Genomic DNA, 20,301 nt, shown 5'->3' with positions numbered 1-20,301 from the left:
CCGGAGAAAAACCAAAAAAAAAAAAAAAAAAAAAAAAAAAATAAGTTTTCTAAAGAAAAATGCTTAGAATGTCTATAATTCAAGTGATAAAATTACCATTTCCTGAACCTATTTTTGTAGTTAGAGGAAAGAGCCCAAGAAAAGAAAAAAAAATAATCACTAGGTATTAAATAAAAAATCATAAATAAAAAATAATCTAATAACTGGTCGCTATCATGTACCAGAGATTTTATATACAGCCCTTTATATTTTCCTTTGCAGAGTAGGTATCACCATTTCTTAATTTTGAAGATTAAAAAAATGGAAACAAAAACAACTGGAGGTCTTCTTATCTAAAGAAGTGTAAGCGTGTTTAAATCAGGTTTACAAATATCAAACTCTTTGATACTCATCAGTAAACATGCAGAAAATTACCTCAATTTATACCATTAAAGAGCTTATAAGAAGTATAGATAAATATAAAAATTAACATATTTAATAAGCCTGAATAAATGAGCCGTTTCAGACCCCGGGGGAAGCCTGTTTTACCTGGGAGCAGTCTTTACCGAGAGATGGGGCAGACTGAATACTCAGTAAAACGAAACTGGCACTAACTCTGCCTCAAAATACTTAGCACTGCTCTAATCAACTGGCTAGTGACAAAATTTTTCTCTGTCTGTAAATTATCCTGTTTGCGTACTTTAGCTAGGTAAAATTAATAATGCTCTGCTGTATTTAGTAGATATATTTTATATATACATATATTGTGTGCATATATATATACATATATATATATACACATATGCATATATACATATAGAAAGGATGAAGTGCTAACAGCAAATAATATTTTGGAGAAAGTATATTTTATTATATATAAAAATCAAGCTAAATGCAATATAATATAAGTGAAACATCTGTTATACATACTATACTATATACAGTATATATATGATGAATATTTATATATCACACATATTATTTATCTACATTAATTGAACCAATATCCTCAGATAACCTAGTTAAAAAATAAGTAATTTATGTGATTTTAATTTCTAAAATTATTTCTCAAAGTTCTAACATACATTCTGATGGGAATGAAGACAGAGAAAAAGAAATCTGAGAGAAAAGAAGAATGATCCCTTAAAGGAAGATGATGTAAAGTGCTCCTTACTGTGCAGACCACTCAGCCCTATTTCCAGAAGACAACAGATGATTCTGATGTGACTGCTGTTAAAATTAATGGAAGAGGATATCCGACATACCTTTTCAGCTTTTTGGTGCATCCGCTCACTGAACAGTTCTAGACAGTCATTTATAAATTTTTCACTGACCACAACAGTGTTGCTAAAGACTACACCTGAAGGCTGTTTGTTGAATGCTCTCATCACCTGTTGGAGCAACATGGCAGCATCTTCAACCGATAAAGAACTGGGCAGCAGGGGCTAGAATTACAAATGAAAGTGAAGTGAAAATACCGTATGATACAGACAAACCAATTGTTACCTACACTGAACACACACACACACGTGAATATATTTAAATGTATATAAATATGCTCTTGTAGGTGATTTACGTCCACTGGCATTCAGAACCATATTTACACTGATAACTTTTCAAATTCTATTTCTGGTTTTATCACTACCTTGAGCTGTAGAATCATATATCCTATTTCCTAATTTACCTACCTGTATGTCAACAGGCATCTCAAACTGTCCAAAACATTCATATCTACAAGTCACACTTACAAACCCACAAGCAATTCACCAATTTACTTCCAAAATATATTTCCTCTTAGCTCCTTCTACTATCTGACATCATTTTGAAAGGAAAGTGTCCCCTCTCAAGAGCAAAAACTTGGTTTCTTGCACAGAAAAAGTACCAAATAAATTTTGTAGCACGAATAAATAAAAAAAAAAAAAGGAAATTTTAGCATCCAAAACAGGACTTCCACTAAATTACAGAGGTTCTGAACCCTGACTAGAAACAATGGATTGGCTACTTGTTTGTCTTTAACTACATTTACCTTTTTGGCAAAATGAAGGGCAGGCCAACACTGAACACTGAAGTAAAACACTATCAGCACTAAAGCAGCTTATGTTAATACAGTAAGAGATTAATGGATAAGGGATAAACACATGCTACACAATGCCTGATGCCAGTACAAGAGGCAAATACTTGGATTAGATGTAAAAAGTTTCATCAATTTTCATGTCAGGATTTTAAGAATGTTGTTTGTTTTGAAAATTATAGAATTCTGCATGTTGACTATACACCTGTAAAAGGAAGGTCACTACTTCAAAAGGTAGAAAGAGTTTAAGCATAAAATAAAATTTTTGTTTCAACAGAAACAGCTAGAATTCAACTCTGAAGTCAAGACTACTTTTATATATCCTAATTTTTAAACAGCCATATATTAACAAAATATCACTAAATGATAAGAAAAATTAGGAGGAGAAAACATACTGAAATATCAACCCAGCTTCCAGAGCTGATGGCTTCCTCTACTGATGCCTCCACTTGGTCCACAAGTCCTTGACCAACACAAGCTGCTCTCAGAAATAAGAGCTGTGCAGTCTTGTACCTTTTCTTTATGTAGTTTGCAGCATCTGGGATTCCAAGTCGGGACAAAGCATCAAACTCTAGAAATGCATCACAAAGTTGGATAGAATTGTTAATCACTTGCACCTTTATGAAAATCAGAAAAAGTTAAGTTCTACCAAAACCTATTACTTGCTTATAAATGTAATGTGTTCCAATACTGTTAAGGAATAAAACAAAAGTGTATTGTAGCCTATTTCCCGGTAATTTTACCATCCCAAAGTTTTATTAAAAACAGTTTTAGATAAATTGGTTCAAGTACTTCCTGAATACTAGACATTATTCACTTCCCAACTGAAGGGCCAAAGGAAAACATGGATAAACATGAGGACTACAGAGAGTGGGAATGGAAAACAGGGGTGAAGGAGGTAGTTGATGGGTTAGGTGAAGAAAAAAAACTATAGTTTACTTTGCTTATTACAGTTTAAGGAATACAATTTATTTTTCAAAATGTATCACCAGACACTTAGATAAAGTGATTCTCCAGTCTTATTTAAACTAGAAAAAGATTTAGCATAAAAAGACTTAAATTGGTAGATATCGTACTTATTGAAAATATCAACCTTCCTCATTCTCCAACCCCTCCTGGAAACAACTCTTAAGAAAACTAGTTATAGAGAAATTCTAATCTAAGTTCTCTGGTTGAAGATACTAAAAAATGTAACATAAAGGTCAAATCCTAGGATCCTAGCAGATGTTTATTACAAGTTTCTTTTCTTTTTTCTTTTTTGGTTGTAGTACTAGGGATTGAATCCAGGTTTTCATGCAGGTTAGGTAAGCGCTCTACCACTCAGCTGCACCTCCAGCTCTTTATGTTTTTAAAATTGGAGACAGCATTTCACTAGGTTGCCTAGGCTGGCCTTGAACTTGCAATCCTCTTGCCTCAGGCTCCTGAATAGCTGGGATCGCAGGCATGTGCCACCAGGCATTAGAGGTTTTATACTGAGAATGTAGTCTGTTGTGTTATAAATTAATCAAACAGTTTAATATGTTTTTGATTTTTGAATGACTAAATTCAATCCATTATGGCAGAATCTCTAATACAGAATTCAGAATGATTTCAATGTTTCTGAAGTATTACACAGTTGATAAAAACGAACACTAGAAAGTTGACAGAGAGATATTCCTGAAATGATGTAACAGAACAATGGGCAACTTCATACAATATAAGATATAATGACTTTTATGAATTAAAAATACTTAAAAGTTTAGTTTCAGTTTAATATGACTGGAAGGATAATAACAATGCTAGCTTTTGTCCTTTGTATATTAAAATTATTTAGTAACTGGAATTAAGCTCAGTTCTAAGACCCACAGAAACTTTCAATGTCAGTCCTTTCACACCCAAAGGAAACCATTATACTCTGATAGGAAAATACATGTGGAATCCAGGGTTAGTACAATGCTTTCTAAGAATGTCTTAGTATTAGAAAGAAATTTTAGTTTCAGAGAAAAAAAGCATAGTTACCAAGATAGCCATTCTGCCTGAAAAAAGAATCCACCCAAGTACTCTGTGTCCTGGAGTAGATGTCAGGGACAAACACCGCTTTATCCTGTCTTCCACCAACCACAGTGCCTCGTACACGTCCACAATTAACAAGCTCCTCAAGTACAGCTTAAATAAACCCACACAAATGCACATAAATCACAAGTATAAACCTTAAAAAGTAAAATACTTCATTATTTCATGTTCCACATAATCTTACCATTTTAAAAACGTAGAAGTCTAAATAGTGTAAATGAAGTTATTATATTTTAAGCAGAATTTTTCTGTCACTTAGGAGAATACTCAGATTATAAACATAGAGACATTTTTAGCAACTAGTTAAAGATGTTGAACTTGAAACTCAAAATAGTTAAAAATCATGTTCTAGAATTTATTAGTTTGGATAATCTTGAACAAAAGCCAAAATGTCATTATTTATTGCAGGATTTGTTTTATAGTGAATGATCAAATGCTTTGAGAACAGGTAAGGCGCAAGTTCAATTAGTGCTTAAGTGCTACCAAGTGCTACCAAGTTCACCAAGTGCTACCAAGTTCACCAAGTGCTACCAAGTTCACCAAGTGCTACCAAGTTCAATTTTCTTGTATTTAGAAAAATGAAGACACCTGGACCACATTAGTGTCAGCAGTATGAAATAAAACTGTAACTATCTTATGCTATTACATTTCCATACTTTAAACCAAAACAAAACATTTCAACTGGACCTATAAAAGAAATATTTGTTTTTTTTTTTTTCCGGTACCGGGAACCGAACTCACAACCTTGCGCTTGCCAGGCAGGCGCTTTGCCACTGAGCTAAATCCCCAGCCCCTAAAAGAAATATTTGTTACTGGTTGATTTCTTGATGATAGCCATTCTTTCTGGAGGGAGATGGAATCTCAGCATTGTTTTAATTTGCATCTTTCACATGATCAGGGATGTTGAACATTTTATCATATGTTTATCTGCCGTTTCTACCTCTTCATCTGAGAAATATCTATTCATTTCTGATGGCTATTTTTGTATTGAGTCTTTAAATTTGGAGGGTCTGATTCTTTTGAGTTCTTTATATATTCTAGGTATTATTATTTTGTCTGAGGAACAGATGACAAAAGCTTTTTCCTGTACTGTGGGTTTTTTCTTCACTCTGTTAGTAGTTTTCTTTTTATTTTTTTTTGCTATTCAACAGCTTTTTAGTAAGATAAAACCACAGTTGTTGATTCTTCATGATGTTTCTTGTACACTCCAAGTTTTGTTCATAAAGTCTTTACCTGCAGCCATGTCTGTAAGATTTATACCTATTCTATCTTCCAGCAGAGTGTTTTCGTTTTAATCCTTAAATCTCTGATGATCAATTTTGACTTTAGTTTAGTACATCATAAAAGATACCGGTCTACTTTTCAAGCAATAACAAATGCTGGCAGGGCTGTGGGGAAAAAGGAATTCTTTTTCCACTGGTGGTGGGAGTGGAGACTGGTGTCACCACTGAGAAAATCAGTGTGGTGATAATTCAAAAAACTAAAATGAGAGGTTCCATTGTACCCAGCTATTCCCCTTTTCGGTATCTTCCAAAAAAAAATTATAAGCATCATACCACAGCAATTTATGAACACCCATGTTTATACTGGCACAGTTTGTAATAGCTAAATCTTGGAAACAGCCCACATGTCCATCCATTGCTGAACAGATAAAAATATATATTTTTTCTATACAATGGAGTACAACCCTGCCATAAAGAAGGATAAGCTTGAGACATTTATAGCTAAATGGGTGCATCTTGAGACCATATTCTTAAATGAAATAAATGGCAAATATGTTTAAACACTGCATTGCTTATCTGGTGTGAGGAAAAAAAGTGTAAGGATCAAAATGTCTAACAGATATTGGGAAACAGGAAGAAAACGTTCAAATGAGAAGGGAACAAAGGAGGAGAGAGGGAGAAAGGAAGGACAATGGGAAAAAAGAGAATACAAGGAAAACAACAGAAACATACCTTTTGTAAATAAGGAAAGAGGGGCTGAAGGGAGTGAAAGGGAATGGGAAAAAAAGGAGAAAGATATATCACCTTTAGGTACAAATTCCCTATAATGAATGTGATCATTATGTATATCTAAAATGTACCAATTTAAAAAAAAAAGAGAGAAGAAAAATGCCACGATGGTGGCAAGAAAGAATGGATTTTAGAGCCATTAAGCATAATCTAAATCTCAACTCCATCACCTAACTAGCTTTAAAACACTGGGTAAGTCAGCTCCTTTACGTTTCCATTGTCCTATCTCTGAAATAGGGACAATAACATTCTTAAGTCACAGGGTTGCTGTATTCAAGTAAAGTCCTTGGAATAGTAGTACACAGTGATCACTTGCTAAGCTCAATATTAACTAAATGCAACACGAATGTCACCAGCCATCATAACATTGTGGCCAGTTTGAAAACTGGACAGTACCACCATTAATATATATTCATGCTTTTTATTTGAAACAGAAAGTTTAACTAAATATTTTCTTGCTTTAACTAGTAAAGTCCTCTCAAAAAGACAAAGCAGATGGAAAATAGCTATTTTTAAGTGAATCAGCAAGCACAATCAAAAGATGTCTGGCATAAAGAAAGGTTTATAAAAATTAGCCTTTAACATAAATAAAAATTAGCTTATAAATGAATTTCAGAATCAATGTTGAGTAAAGTAAGTACAGATTTCTCAATAGACGGAAACATTTGGTTCTCAACTTAGTGTGATTGTATAAAATCCATTCTAAATTATGAACAAGATTATCAAGTTATCAATTATTACTGGAAGAATTTTACATTATAATGAAATGGTACTAATTGTTGCTTATGCTAAAATCTGTCTCAAGCAAAAATTTTAAATGTTCACATTCTGGAATATACAGTAAACAAAAGTAAATTTTTAGTTCTACACCTGAATATGTTCTCAACTCATTTTAATTCTTAAATTTGCAGATATCTAAATTAAAAGCTAAGTCCTTGATGTAAAAAGTTACTCCAGTATAACATTAAAAATAACCCTCAAAATCTCGTAAAAGCTTCATAAACACGCAAACAACAGACAGTGAACCAAAATTATTTTGGTGATAATATGCTGCTCGAATACTAAGAATTTATTTATGCTAAAGAGAAAAAAACCCTAAGAAAATAACAAAGACAAAAAACAACAGAACAATAAAAATGATACAGGATTTCAAAACAAGATGATAGGAATTAACAATGGATGTTATATTACATATTATTATCTTCAACAAAGTTGCTCAGATTAACAGATGTAAGAATGAAAGACTGATCAAACAATCAAAGAGAATAAAATTAATAAAGTAAATTAGAAACAACACAGAGCTTCACTAAACAAGATGATAGGAATTCAACAATGGTTCTTATACTGCATATTGTTGTCTTCAAATTAGTTGTTCAGCTTACCAGTATAAGCATGCAAAATTAGTCAAAAAAAATTTAAGCATTAACTGTTTCTTTCAATAAACCAATAGACATCAGCAGTATAATTAACCCAGTTATCCTTGTATATACATATACATATATTTTCCCCCTCCTTCCTTCCTTCTTTCTTTTCTCCTTTCCTTCATCCCAGTTGTTCCTTCCCTTTGAGCAATTTATTTCCCTTTCACAATATCGTACCTTTTGAGTTTTGTTTACTCTTTCAGGTTCTTACACTAGGGAGACAATACGATGTTTATACACGCAAGTCTGATTTATTTCACTGAGAGTATGTTCTCCAGCTGCATCTGTTTACCTATAAAAGCCTCAAGTTTGTTTTTTTAATAGCTGAGTAATACTCCATTGTCTAAAAATATCACATCCTTTTTATCCATTCCTCAGTTAATGGGCATTTGGGTTGTTTCCAGGATTTAGCTATGACAAATTACGCTGCTATAAACATGGGTGCATGTACATCGCTGAGGTAGGATGTCTTCAGTGTTTCTGGAAAAATACCTAGAAGAGGGGTAGCTGGGTTAAGTGGGACCTCTAATCCTAGTTTTGTGAGGCATCTCCACACTGATTTCCACACTGGTTTCACCAGTCTACACTCCCACCTACAGTGGAGAAGAGTTCCTTTTTCCCGATAGCCCCTCCAGCATTTGTTATTGGTTGATTTCTCGATGATAGCTGTTCTTTCTGGGGTGAGGTGGAATCTCGGTGCTTTTTTTTTTTTTTTTTCCTGGTACTGGGAATGGAACTAATGACCTTGTGCTTGCCAGGCAGGCGCTGTGCCACTGAGCTAAATCCCCAGCCCCTCAGTGTTGTTTTAATTTGCACTTCTTGAATGACCAATGATGTGGAACATTTTTTCATATATTTATTTGTTACCTGTATTTCTTCATCTGAGAAGTGTGTATTCATCTCAGATGCCCATTTTTGGATGGGGTCTTCTTTGTATGTTCTAGATAGAAGTCCTTTGGTCTGAGGGACAGTTGGCTAAAATTTTTTTCCCAATTCATGGGTTTTCTTATTACCTTATGGGTGACTTTTTTTGATGTGCAAAAACTTTTCAGTAAGATGAGATCTTAGTTGTTGATTCTTTGAAGCATTTCTCCTGCAGTCTGATTTTTGTTCATGAATGCCGTTACCCCTGTGTCTTCAAGATTTCTACCTACTTTCTCTTCCAGTGGATTTAGTGTTTCTGTTTTAATATTTATATTTGATCCATTTTGACTTTAGTTCAGTGCATGGTGATGGATATGGGTTTAGTTTTAGACTCTGGCATGTGGAGAGCCAGTTTTCTTCAGCACCATTTATTAAAGGGTCTATCTTTCTTCCAGTGAACATGTTTAGCCCCTTTGTCAAAGATAACATGGCTGAATGTATTTGTAGTTGTATCTGTATCTTCTAATCTGATCCACTGATCTTTAGGTCTATATTTTTTGATAGTACCATGCTGATTTTATCACAGTAGCTTTGTAGTATAAATTTCAAGTCAGGGATTGTGATATATCCTGACTTGCCTTTGTTGCCCAGGATTGCTTTTGCTATTCTAGGTCTCTTCTGGTTCCAGATGAATTTTAGGAATGTTCTCTAGTTGTGTGAAGTATACTAATGGCATTTTGATTGGGATTATATTGAATCTATACAACAGTTTTGGGAGTATGGCCATTTTTACAATGTTGGTTTTTCCTATCCATGAGCAAGGAATATCTTTCCATTTTTTGAAATCTTTTTCAATCTCTTTTTTCAGAGTACTGAAATTTTAAATGTATAGATCTTTTACTTTCTTTTTAGATTGATTCCTAAGCAGACTGAATGAGTTAAGATTGATTCATTTTTTTGGGTGCTATTGTGAAAGCTGTGGTTTCCTAATTTCTCTCTCAGTCTATTTGTTGTTTGTGTACAGGAAGGGTATTGCTTTCTGAGTGCTGACTTTGTGTCCAGCCATGCTACTGAATTTGGTTATTAAATCTGTAAGCCTTCTGGTGTAGTTTTTGGGGTCTTCTATGTTCAGTATCATGTCATCTGTAATAATTTCATTTCTTCCTTTCCTATCCTTAGTTGTTTTATTTCTCTCTCTCTTGTTTAATTGCTCTGGCTAATATTTCCAGAACTATACTGAACAGGAATAGTGACAGTGAATATCTTTGTCTTGTTCCTGATTTTAAAGTGAAAGCCTTCAGTTTTTGTCCATTTAGTATGATGTTGGCTATTAACCTGTCTAGATGGCTTTTCTCAGAGTAAGGTAAAGGCCATCTATTCCTATTTTCTGTAGAGTTTTTATTATGAATGAGTGTTGGACTTTATCAAAAGCTTTCTCTGCATGTATTGGGATCATGCGACTTTTATCTACTGATATGTATTACCAAATACTAAGAATTTAGCAATACAATATTTTGATGGCTACAAACTCTCTATAAAACTTTTGTTAGAAAACACAATTTAATTTTAAAAATTTAATAAAAAACCCTAAGAAACAAAGTAAAAATCATTCATAGTCCTACAATTTTAATTCTCTCTTTCAATGTAAAACCGTGTATGTATTTTCATTTTGTATACACTTGTATATGTTTTCATTTTGTATACACTTTTCTTTTTTCGTTCCACTCCTCTGAAGGTGCCAATACTAATGTTTCATAGGGATATTTATACCAGATAGATAAAAACATGAAAACATATAGAAATTTCTTTAAAGAATGAAATATTTTAATAACACTAAGTCTTAAGATTAAAAGAGGAAAATACATTAAATTATTAAGTTTTGAGTTAATAGTCTGCTCAGCAATGGTACAATTTAGATACTGAATGTCTCCCAAAGGTGTATGTGTTAAAGACTTGGTTCCCAGGTTGGTGCTAGTGGTAGGAGGTAGAGCCTAGTGGGAGGTCACAAGGTGGGAGGGGTGCCCTTAAAGGGGATTGTGAGGCAATAGCTACCGCCTCTGCTTCTTGGCTCCTGAGGTAAGTGTTCTGCTCTGCCACATTCTCTCCAGTATTACTTGGCATGCCGACGAGGTCCCACAGAAATGAGTCCTCCCAGTCTTGGACTGGAAACTTAAAAACCGTGAGTCAAAATAAGCACCCTCTCTTTTCTTTTTTTTTTTTTCTGGTGCTGAATGCTGGGAATTGAACCTAGGTCTTTGCACAATCTAGGCAAATGTCTAAAATGCTCTACTATTGAGCTACAGCCCCAGCCCAAGCCTTTTCTAAGTTATCTAAGGTATTTCATTTTAGTGTCTCAAAGCTGACCTAACACAATATTTGTTGTGTGCTTTATGTGTGTATGTGCGTGTGCACACACACATGCTGGAGACTGAACCCAGGGCCCTAAATGCACTACACAAGTACTCCACCAGCAAGCTACACCCCGAGCCCAGGTGATACACAGTTTAAACAAAACTCACAGTAAAGAAGCTGCTCCTGAAATCCATATTTTGAAATCAGAGAATTCACTGCAGTTGGCCTAAATGAAAGGAAAAAAGAAAAATTTAGAACTGAAAGTAGTTCACTATAGTTATATAGGAATTTGTAAAAACCACTATGAGAACAGTTTATAGGAAAACCAATTAATTTAAAAGGCAAAATGATGGCTGCATTTGTCTGGGACTCTAGTGTCCTTATTCTTGTTTCACAGATGCTCCCCCTTCTATCCACTCAGTAAACTGGGATCCTCAAAGAGACTTGGTTCAAAAAACAAAAAAAAAATCAGCTGCTAGAAAAAGATATAAAGTTATATCCAACAACTATATACAAATCTATATACTTAAAACATGTTTACCGGGTAATAGCACTGAATAGTCCACGGATGCGTGCTTTATGTCGAGCTACAAAAGCTTCAGTAAAAATTACTCCTCTGTTATCAAGATCAATATGTCCATTGATAATTTTACCAAGTCGCTGAGTTAGTGCCTGGGGATAAAGATGCAAATTTTTATTAATGTGAAAATACAAAATTAAACTATGCTTGATATAGCCATATTCAATTCACGCTTTATGCTGATTTATCAATCATATGACTGAGAAATTTCAGTAAGCATAAATTAGAAGATATATAAACTAAAATGAAAGTTCTAAGTCTAGTAAATGTCATAACAACAGAGCCAAGAAATGAGTGAAATTGCTTGTATGATTAAAAGCTTAGCAATCATTTTAGCCCTTGTTAATAAGGTCTATTTCTATAGTAAAATAAAAACAATTTAACCAATTTTCTGGATTTAGGTAGCTCCCAACAAAAAGCAGCCAAGATTTATACACAGTTATCAGAGAAAATCCTATTTGGAGCTTCAAACACTAACAGAGAGGAATAAATGTTATTCCAAGTTTCTGCTACTTAGGGAAACATAAGGTTTGAAAATAATTCTCTCTCACACAAATATTAACTAGTTATCTCTGTGTAGAAACTTTAAAATGGTTTTTTGGTACACTAAGTCCCAAACTTATGAACATTTAAATTGTGAATTTTCACAAACATGAACAGATCTCATATTATGAACATCTGTAGATGTGAATAAATCACAGAAGTAGCTCATACGTCTGCCGGACATTGTCACAGTTGTACTGCTGTGTGCTTACTGCACAGTGAGATAGTGTACAGCAATACAGTGCTCAATCAGGGCCCAGGATGTCTGGAAGCAAGAAGAAAAGCAGAGGTGATGGGCAGGGGACTGCTAGGGAGCGCAAAGCAATACACATTGTATGCTGTCAAAGGTAAGACTCCCTTTGTTGGACTTACAAATGAATCCAATTTATGCATGTTCTACAACGGAACTCATTTGTAAGTCAGGGACTTAATCTGTTTTCAGACTCAAGAGAGCATTTCTCTATAGTTATATTACGCCTGGGGTCGGTAAATGTGAAGTAAGTCTGGACATATTTCACGTTCCAAAATAAATTAAATCTACTGAAGATAGCTCAGCTGGTATTTTTGTGATGGAAAATAACTTAATAAGCTTGTAGGATACAGAAAAATTAGAATTAAAAAATTTTAAGAACTGATATATTTCCAAAAACTATGCAAGAGCAGTTTTATAAGAAATCATTGGATTCAAACCTGGTATTTTTAAAGTGTTTTAAAAACAGTGTTTGACTTTCTGTGATTAACATGCATTTGCTCATGTGAAACAGAACTTAAGCTCCTGAAATGCTATATAAAACAGACCTATACTCTCTACCTGGTATTTTAACTGCAAGTAGGGAAACTCTCTTAATAAAGCTGAATAAATCTGCTTGCACTACAAATTAATCTCCTGCAATTATGATTTGGTAAGTTTTAAGTTGGATTTTCTTAAAATGATACGTGGGTAAAATGAGATTTGGCTTTTCCTTCATTTTAGTAAATAAACACAAAACTATGATTTGTTGAGTACCTCCACTCTGCCAGATATTTTACTAGACATGCCACATTCAAGGCTATGAAAACAGATGTAATCTTCATTTTACAGATACGCAACTTAAAGTGCAAAGGAAATGAAATAATTTTCTTAGAAGTCAAATAAGTAGCATAGACACGATTAAATCAGGCTTTCTATTTAACTCAAAGCCTATGCACATTCTACGATATCAAAAGGGCTTCTGCAATTCTAAAATGTCTAACTACTTGAAACAAAGAAATAGCTTCTGTTGTGTTATACTATAAATCAAGATACTTGATCTGTGTACTAACAAATATACAAAGAGGTGAGATTCTTTGCTGTTCCTATCATACTGTCAGTTTAGAGGAGAAAAGATATCAAAAGACACTGGCACTATTAACATCTTCGCAAACAAAATTCACTGCTGAAGAGCTCGTCTTTACACTACGTGAAGGTTAGTAGCATCCCTGACTTTCACTTACATGTGCCAGCAATGCCCCTCTAAGTTATAATCTTCTACAATTACTTCTTAAGCTGTAACTGGGCAATCAGAACTGCAGATATCTTGGGTAAAGTTTCTCCATACGTAGTATCAGAAGCATTAAGGAAATTCATGCACTTATGGTATATTGGCTATTACATCAAGACAGTTCTGGAGCTCAGTCTACTAACTGTTTCTAGAGTGTCTTATGGTTCAGAAACACTGTAATTTTAAACAGTCTCTTCAGAGCCATCCATGTACAGAAGTATTCCCCAAATATATAGCTACAACATATATCAAGTCACATATTCGCAACAAATCAACTGATGCTAAGAAAATCTAGTGTTTTTCTCTCATTAAAATCCACTGTTTAAAATTATTTGTTAAAAAGACACTACACTATTAAGGAAAAGTACCTGTGTTAGAAAGTTTCCAGGAAGATCATAGGTCTTACACAATTCTGATATGGTTACCTGACCACTTTCTTGCAATTTATCATTTACCTCTTCTGCTAACCGATCCAAATAGTTCCTAATATTGAGCAAAAGAAAGAAAATGAAAATCAGTTAGAAGTAATGGTTTTCCTCCATTTTTTCTTTTATGTTTAATTTCTGTCAAAGAATATGCCCCGAAAGTAGTAACAGATAAACACTATTCATTACTCATATTATAAAATGCTTTTTTCCTCATCACCAATGGTTAATCAAATGTTAGGTTTTGGGATTATTTTTCAACCAGTACAAACTTTATAGTCATTTTTCATTAAGATTTTTGGAAAAAAATTTGCTTTTGGAGTTAAGATCACGTTATGTTTGTATTAAAGAGGTACAAAGATAAAAATGTATAATATTTATGAGTATATATTACACATAATGAAGCACTTGCTTTTTAAGTGGGATGATCCTTATAATGAAAATCAGTTCTAAACAAAATGTCTACCCGGTTCTATTTGGCCTAAATTTTAAATATTATCTGAATAAAAGAAAGAAAACAAAGTCCTTCTAGATGTTGTACTTACTCATCTATTAGCTGTCCCAGTACTAGATGGACATGTTTTTCTGATTTAACAATGTCACTAATTCTATTTTCAATATGAATCAAGTCGACATTAATGACCTGGAAAATAAAGAGAGATTCTACTAAAATAAGTTTTTAATGTTTCTTACATTTGAAATAATACATTTAAAACTATATTTTTTAAAGAAGTTATTTGCTCTTGGATAAATTTCAAATTGATACAAAATATTTTTAAAACCTTCAGCCAAATAATATATTAAGATATTTATTTTCAATTCTGAAGAATTTCAATTGCTAGGAAAATGTATATTAAGCAGTAAGTTATATTTAAATATAACAAACATCATTTCACATATTTTCTACTTTCCTATATATAACATACTTTGGCAATCACATATGCATGTTTTGAAAATATCTTCTACTTTTTACTATTACTTTCTCTCTTTTTTTTTTTTTTTTCTTTTTGTCTTTTTGAGACAGGGTCTTGCTATGCAGTTCAGGCTGGCCTTGAGCTCACTTTGTAGCCCAGGCTGGCTTCAAACTCACAATAATCCTCCTGCCTCAGCCTCCCGAGTGCTAAGATTACAGGTGTGCGCCACCACGCCTGGCCTACTATTACTTTCTTACTTCTACATCCTAAAAACATAAATATGAAACCAGTAATTTTTCTTCCAAAATTACAAAAATTCCAACTACATAAAATGGTATTTGAGTTGATTTGGTAAGTAGTAAGCAATCAAACAACAAAGAAGAACTTACTAAATCAGTTCAATGTATCAGAGTTTATTGAATATTTCAAAATTATCCATGAGGGTTACAAAACTATTTCTTCACAAATATTCAAAATATAAATCTTAGTGAATACTTTAAAAGGCACTGAATTCATAGCATTAAAATTTGGGAAATCAGAACAAAAACTTTATATAGTTTACCTGTTGTAGATCAACAATATTAACTCGACCTTTAAAGAAAAGACATTCATTTATTCTAAATTACATGTAAGTACAAATTAGCCAAGCAGTGTAAATCTTAATAGATATGTTTTGAACAGTTCAAATACTTCTACAAAGGGCAAACAGCCATGATCATCAATGTCCCCAATTGTAAAGCATTCGCTAACTTTTCATAGCTGAATCCATAAGTAATTTATTTTCCAACTTTTTTAATCACATAAGGCTGACATCAGCTAATATGCCACAACTCTGAATTTATCTACTGTGACCAAAGAGATTTTGATAACTAAATTATGATGAAACTTATTTCAAATTATCTGAAACGAAAAAATAGGTTTCTATCTATTAGCAAAAGAAAATCTGTTAAGTATCCCAAATGATAGCTCATATATTATTAGAAGTTTGCAGGAAGATAAAAGTAAACACCAAGGTTACACTCCAGAACATGTGGTAAAGAGTTGCTTCTATTTTAATTAGATTGTATTCAATTTGCTCAGGGTTTGTTCAAATTTTAAAAAGGCAAAGGAAAACAATTTTTGGGTAAGTACTGGTAATAACAGCACCTCGTTTAATAGGATGGATATTTGGAGTTAATTTGTAAATATAAGATTTTTCTTTTTGAAAGGGACAGTAAAAGAGCTTTGATTTTTGCCTGTGAAAAAAATTTACAATCTTTTAAAAATCTCTGACCTCTCCCACAGTTACCATCTGATAACTGGCAGCTAAGTACCCTTGCCTGGGTCATGAAATAAATTAATGAACGGTAAAAATAAATGGTCAGCTAACTCACACACAATACATATAGCTCAAAATAATAAAAAACTATTATTTTATTAAGTGATATACCTGAGCATGGACCTACCAAAAATACTAAGGGTGATTACCAAGTTAACAATTGAGAAGAGTGATATAGTTCAGTGGTACAGTGTGCTTAGCATTTGAGAAGCCCTGAATTTTTCTTTCCCCAGGAACTGGGAAGGTAAAAATTGAGAAAGATGAATATATTACATAGTTATGATTTTAAGGTAGGATTCTTCTTTTGGCCTTCCTACAATCCAGGAATGGGGGAACTGCTGAGAAATTACTTACCACCTCGGACATGTAGCTCATCTCTCATTTCTCTACTAATCTGGGCTGGAGTAATATATTCTTTTCCATCAAGTGTGTGAACTACTTCTAGCTGTTTCTGAGCAATCAGTTTATTCACAATCTCAATACAGTTCCGCTCTGACAACCTGAGGGGGGGAAAATGTTTTAAGAAAATTTTGATAAGTTGGTATCCAATAAAAAAGTGTACCAAATCAGGCTTTCAAGAAGTTTGGGTAGAGTTATTACTTTTATATTACAAAATCTATACCTTTCATTATACAACAGTACTGATTCAGTAGGTTTAAAAAATCTCCTGAGAGTAAGCACGTTTACATACACTTAAATCACTTACTTAACTGATATAAATAATTTTAGAAACGGCCACTTTGCTTTCTTCTGGGCTTGCTTTGAATCTTTAAATGCGAATATAAAACTGACATTTAATGTAAGTAGAAGAACACTTGCCCTAGTTTTACTTCCGTTTAAATTTTTTCTTTTAAAAAGTGGATACAGGCCTCTCATCCCCTTGGTCTGCAGACAGGAGACCTGGCCCACTGAAAACGTAACTGCGACGGGACAGACACACGGTGCCCCGTTTGTTTGTTTTTACGCAAAGCGCTACAAAGCACAGCACCGAGACTTACTGTCCCCGGGTCCAGATGGAAAACATTCTGGATAAACATAGTTAACGGATAAAAAGGGTCCTATTCGCTACCCACTACAACGAAGAGCAGTGTCAGGGTGTTTCGGATAAAGGTTCACAGGTTTGCAGAAAATGTCAGCGGCCCGGAGTCCCTGAAGTGACAGATGGCGTCACGGTCGGCCCCGATCCGTGATCGGAACCGGGAACGCAGGAGGAAGGTAAAGAACGAGCGCGCTCCGCGGTCTCTCCTCACCCTCGCGCGCGTGCGAAGCGCGCAGGGCCCCAGGAGCAGCTCTCGGGGGCCGGGTCGCCGGCCTCGGCCGCCGGGGCGGGACGCGGCTCCGGCCTCTCGGCCCGCGGGTTTCCCCGCCGGGACCTGGACCCGAAACCGCGGCCCGGGCTCCGGCGAAGGGGAGAGAGAGGCGGCCCGGGCAGCAGGGACGGACAGCTCCAGGAGCTACGTCTCAGGCTGACAAGTCCGCCCTGGGCCTAATTTGGGTTCCGCGAGAGAGGGGAAGGATCCAGCACCTCTGCGTAGCCTCGGCGAACTGCGCCCGTTGGAAGTCGGCGGCCAAGCGCCTGATCTCTTCCCAGGCGTCCGCCATCACGACGGACTCGCCGCGACGCCGAGGAGCTGCACACGTCAGCCCAATGAGCGCAGCGGCGGCCGTGGCGGGACGGAACGGGCCGCGACGAGGGACAAGACTCTCACTCAATACCAAACGCGCGTGCCCGGCGAGGGAGGGAGCTCGGCGAGAGCTCGGCCCCGCCCACTCTCTGCGGAGGCGCCTGCCCAGCTTCGGCAGGCCAGGTTAAGGAGACTCCGGGAAGCCTGTGGGATGGTGCCCAGCCGATTAGAGGAAGGGATGCGTTTGCAACGCGGTTTTTTTTTTTTCTTTTCCAGATGTTTGCATTGTTCCTACGTTCCCAGGGAGTGATAATCACCCACTTTTTCCTTCGGTTCTTTGTTTTTTAGGGCAAGTGGGAGGGATGCAATCAGCATCTCCTCTTCTTTCTCTGGCCCTTGGCTTTGTCCGCTTCACTTTTTTAAGGCAATTCTTTACGTTTTCACTGGGCCCAAAGTGAAATACCTTTTGAGGAGAGTCACGAGATCATTTATTCCGGAGTAACTTTCTCTTGCTGTTTTACTTTAGATCTCACTTTTCACTTAAAAAATACTTTCTTCTTTTTCATCAGAAGCTTTATTAATAGAGTTGGTAAAAGGGGAGTTATTTTAGTTCCTTTCCCATCTCTTATTTTGGATAACTCACATCCAGAGGCACTAACATACTTATGCTAATGTCCAGCTTTACTTGAACTTGTGTAGCGCGCTGTCATAAAAGCTGTCACTGAGTGCCATACCAGTGAGGCTGTCTGGCCACCCGATGTGGACCAACAGGTGAAAGCCTAGAAGTCAGACAACTTGGAAGACGGTAGTCTGATCCATCCGGCTGCCGAACAAGCAGAAATATTTATTCATGAACCAAGTGTTGATTGACTAGTCATGGAGTACACTGGTGGATAGGGAAGACACAGTGTTGCCATAACAGATCACAAATTAAATAACGTGGATTAAAAAAGGGGGTACTTTAAATGAAGTATAAAAATTCAAACAATATTGTGGTACACACCTGTGATCCCCGGTTCTGCAAAACTGGGGCAAGAGGTAGCAAGTTTGAGCCCAGCCTGAGCAAGTTAGCATGCAGCAAGATCCTGTCTCAAGAAAAGTGTGTGTGTTAGGGGAGGAGGAGGAGTGAGGATTGCTCAGTGTAAAGGCCTTGGGTTCAATCCCCAGTACAGAAAAAAGCAACCAACCAAACAAAAATAAGGTATAGTGTATTATGTGACCACTTGGCATCCAAAGTTTTCGTTACCATTTGACCTACCGTGGAGTCTACCTCCTGTTAACATCTGCTGCTGCTCCTGCTGGTGCCGCTGCATCCCACATAGGGAATAGCTTGTGGGTAAAAGACTCACTAAGCCCTTTCAGGACTCTGTGCATCTTCTTCAATGCCTGTGCAACACCTTAGTTCCCATTTATCCCATGTTACTTTGCGACATGTTCTTTCCCATTCTTCCCATGTTACTTTGCGACATGTTCTTCCATATTGTCCCAGTTTAAATAAACCTTTAATGAAACCCATGGATAATATTCTATATGCTGTGTCCCAACAATTCCTTATTTAGAAGTCTCTAATAGCAAATAAAGCTATATTGTAATGTTTACTTACCCATTGTATCTAATAGTCTTTGAGCTCTTCATCATTTAGCATGGCAACCTATACATAGTACTAGTACATTCTGTGTTGGTTACAAGGATAAGTCAGTTTTGGTGCTACAATATGTTATGATACAGTAATAATAATTTGTTAATGTTATCAGTTATATTCCTTCTTGTAAAGACATTAGAGTTGGAAATTTATGCCTTCAGTTGTACTAACTACATTTCAAGTGCATGTGGGGCTTGAAGCCTTATATGAGACAGTATAGAAAACATTTTCATCTCAGAAATTTTTATTATATAGTTCTGACCCACACCTTTTATAAGAGTGAACATTTGTTCAGACCCCGAGGTCATACACGTTCACATGGCAACCATATACTCCAACTGCACTGTTAGTGATTTTGAATGGGGAATAAACTTTTGAATGGGGAATATTTCAGTTTTAGCCAATGTCTGGTAAAATTTAGAGAAACTTTAAGCACTACAGAGTATGCCTAGAATAATAATTAGAAACCTAAGTGGCTACTTAATAGGAAATGGGAGAATTTTTTGAAGAATGAGCTTTGTATGTGGTTAGGGAGTAGAGTTTTCATTCTCTACAAAATTTTTAAAAAGCTGTGTTTGTGCCAACAACTTAAGGTGAATTTTGAAATATAGGTAATGTGCAAAGGATTGGTAGAATCTTTGGCTACGCTATGTACTGATTTGTGACATACCCAGACTTGTTTTTTGTTTTGCCTTTTAATTGATACATAAAAACAAACAGAAACATAATAATGGGTATTATACGTGTATTTGTACACACATTGTATAACATTTAAGTCGTATTAAACACATCTCAAGCTGTCATTTCTTCATGGTGAAAACATTTGATATCCTTTTAGTTTTTGGATACAGATAGTGTTAGTTGTATCGTTTACATTATTGGGGTTAAGAATTTAAGAATTATCTTAATCCTATCATCAAAAACGGTAATAAAAACTTATATATAGAAAGAACCGGTCCCTTAGGAAACTGCTATGAGTTAAT

The 20,301-nt window shown here is 35.4% G+C and overlaps 1 protein-coding gene across 1 annotated transcript in view; it reads right to left on the bottom strand.

The window, feature by feature from the left end:
• The window catches only part of Ufl1 (UFM1-specific ligase 1), a 29,149-nt gene extending 11,416 nt beyond the window's left edge, over positions 1–17,733 (bottom strand). The window contains exons 1-10 of the mRNA XM_005377780.2: positions 17,577–17,733; positions 16,406–16,551; positions 15,296–15,324; positions 14,365–14,462; positions 13,763–13,877; positions 11,293–11,423; positions 10,919–10,977; positions 4,049–4,195; positions 2,446–2,621; positions 1,245–1,424 (exon numbers count right to left, since the gene is read on the bottom strand). Coding sequence (XP_005377837.1) covers positions 1,245–1,424; positions 2,446–2,621; positions 4,049–4,195; positions 10,919–10,977; positions 11,293–11,423; positions 13,763–13,877; positions 14,365–14,462; positions 15,296–15,324; positions 16,406–16,551; positions 17,577–17,653 — 1,158 coding nt within the window. The 5' untranslated portion in view covers positions 17,654–17,733. The remainder of the gene's footprint in view (positions 1–1,244; positions 1,425–2,445; positions 2,622–4,048; positions 4,196–10,918; positions 10,978–11,292; positions 11,424–13,762; positions 13,878–14,364; positions 14,463–15,295; positions 15,325–16,405; positions 16,552–17,576) is intronic.
• Between the last annotated feature and the right edge of the window lie 2,568 nt (positions 17,734–20,301).

The sequence above is a fragment of the Chinchilla lanigera genome, unplaced genomic scaffold (assembly GCF_000276665.1).
Source record: "Chinchilla lanigera isolate Chin_1 unplaced genomic scaffold, ChiLan1.0 scaffold00010, whole genome shotgun sequence".
NCBI classification, from domain to species: Eukaryota; Metazoa; Chordata; class Mammalia; order Rodentia; family Chinchillidae; genus Chinchilla; species Chinchilla lanigera.
This window is presented reverse-complemented; position numbering and strand designations above follow the sequence as displayed.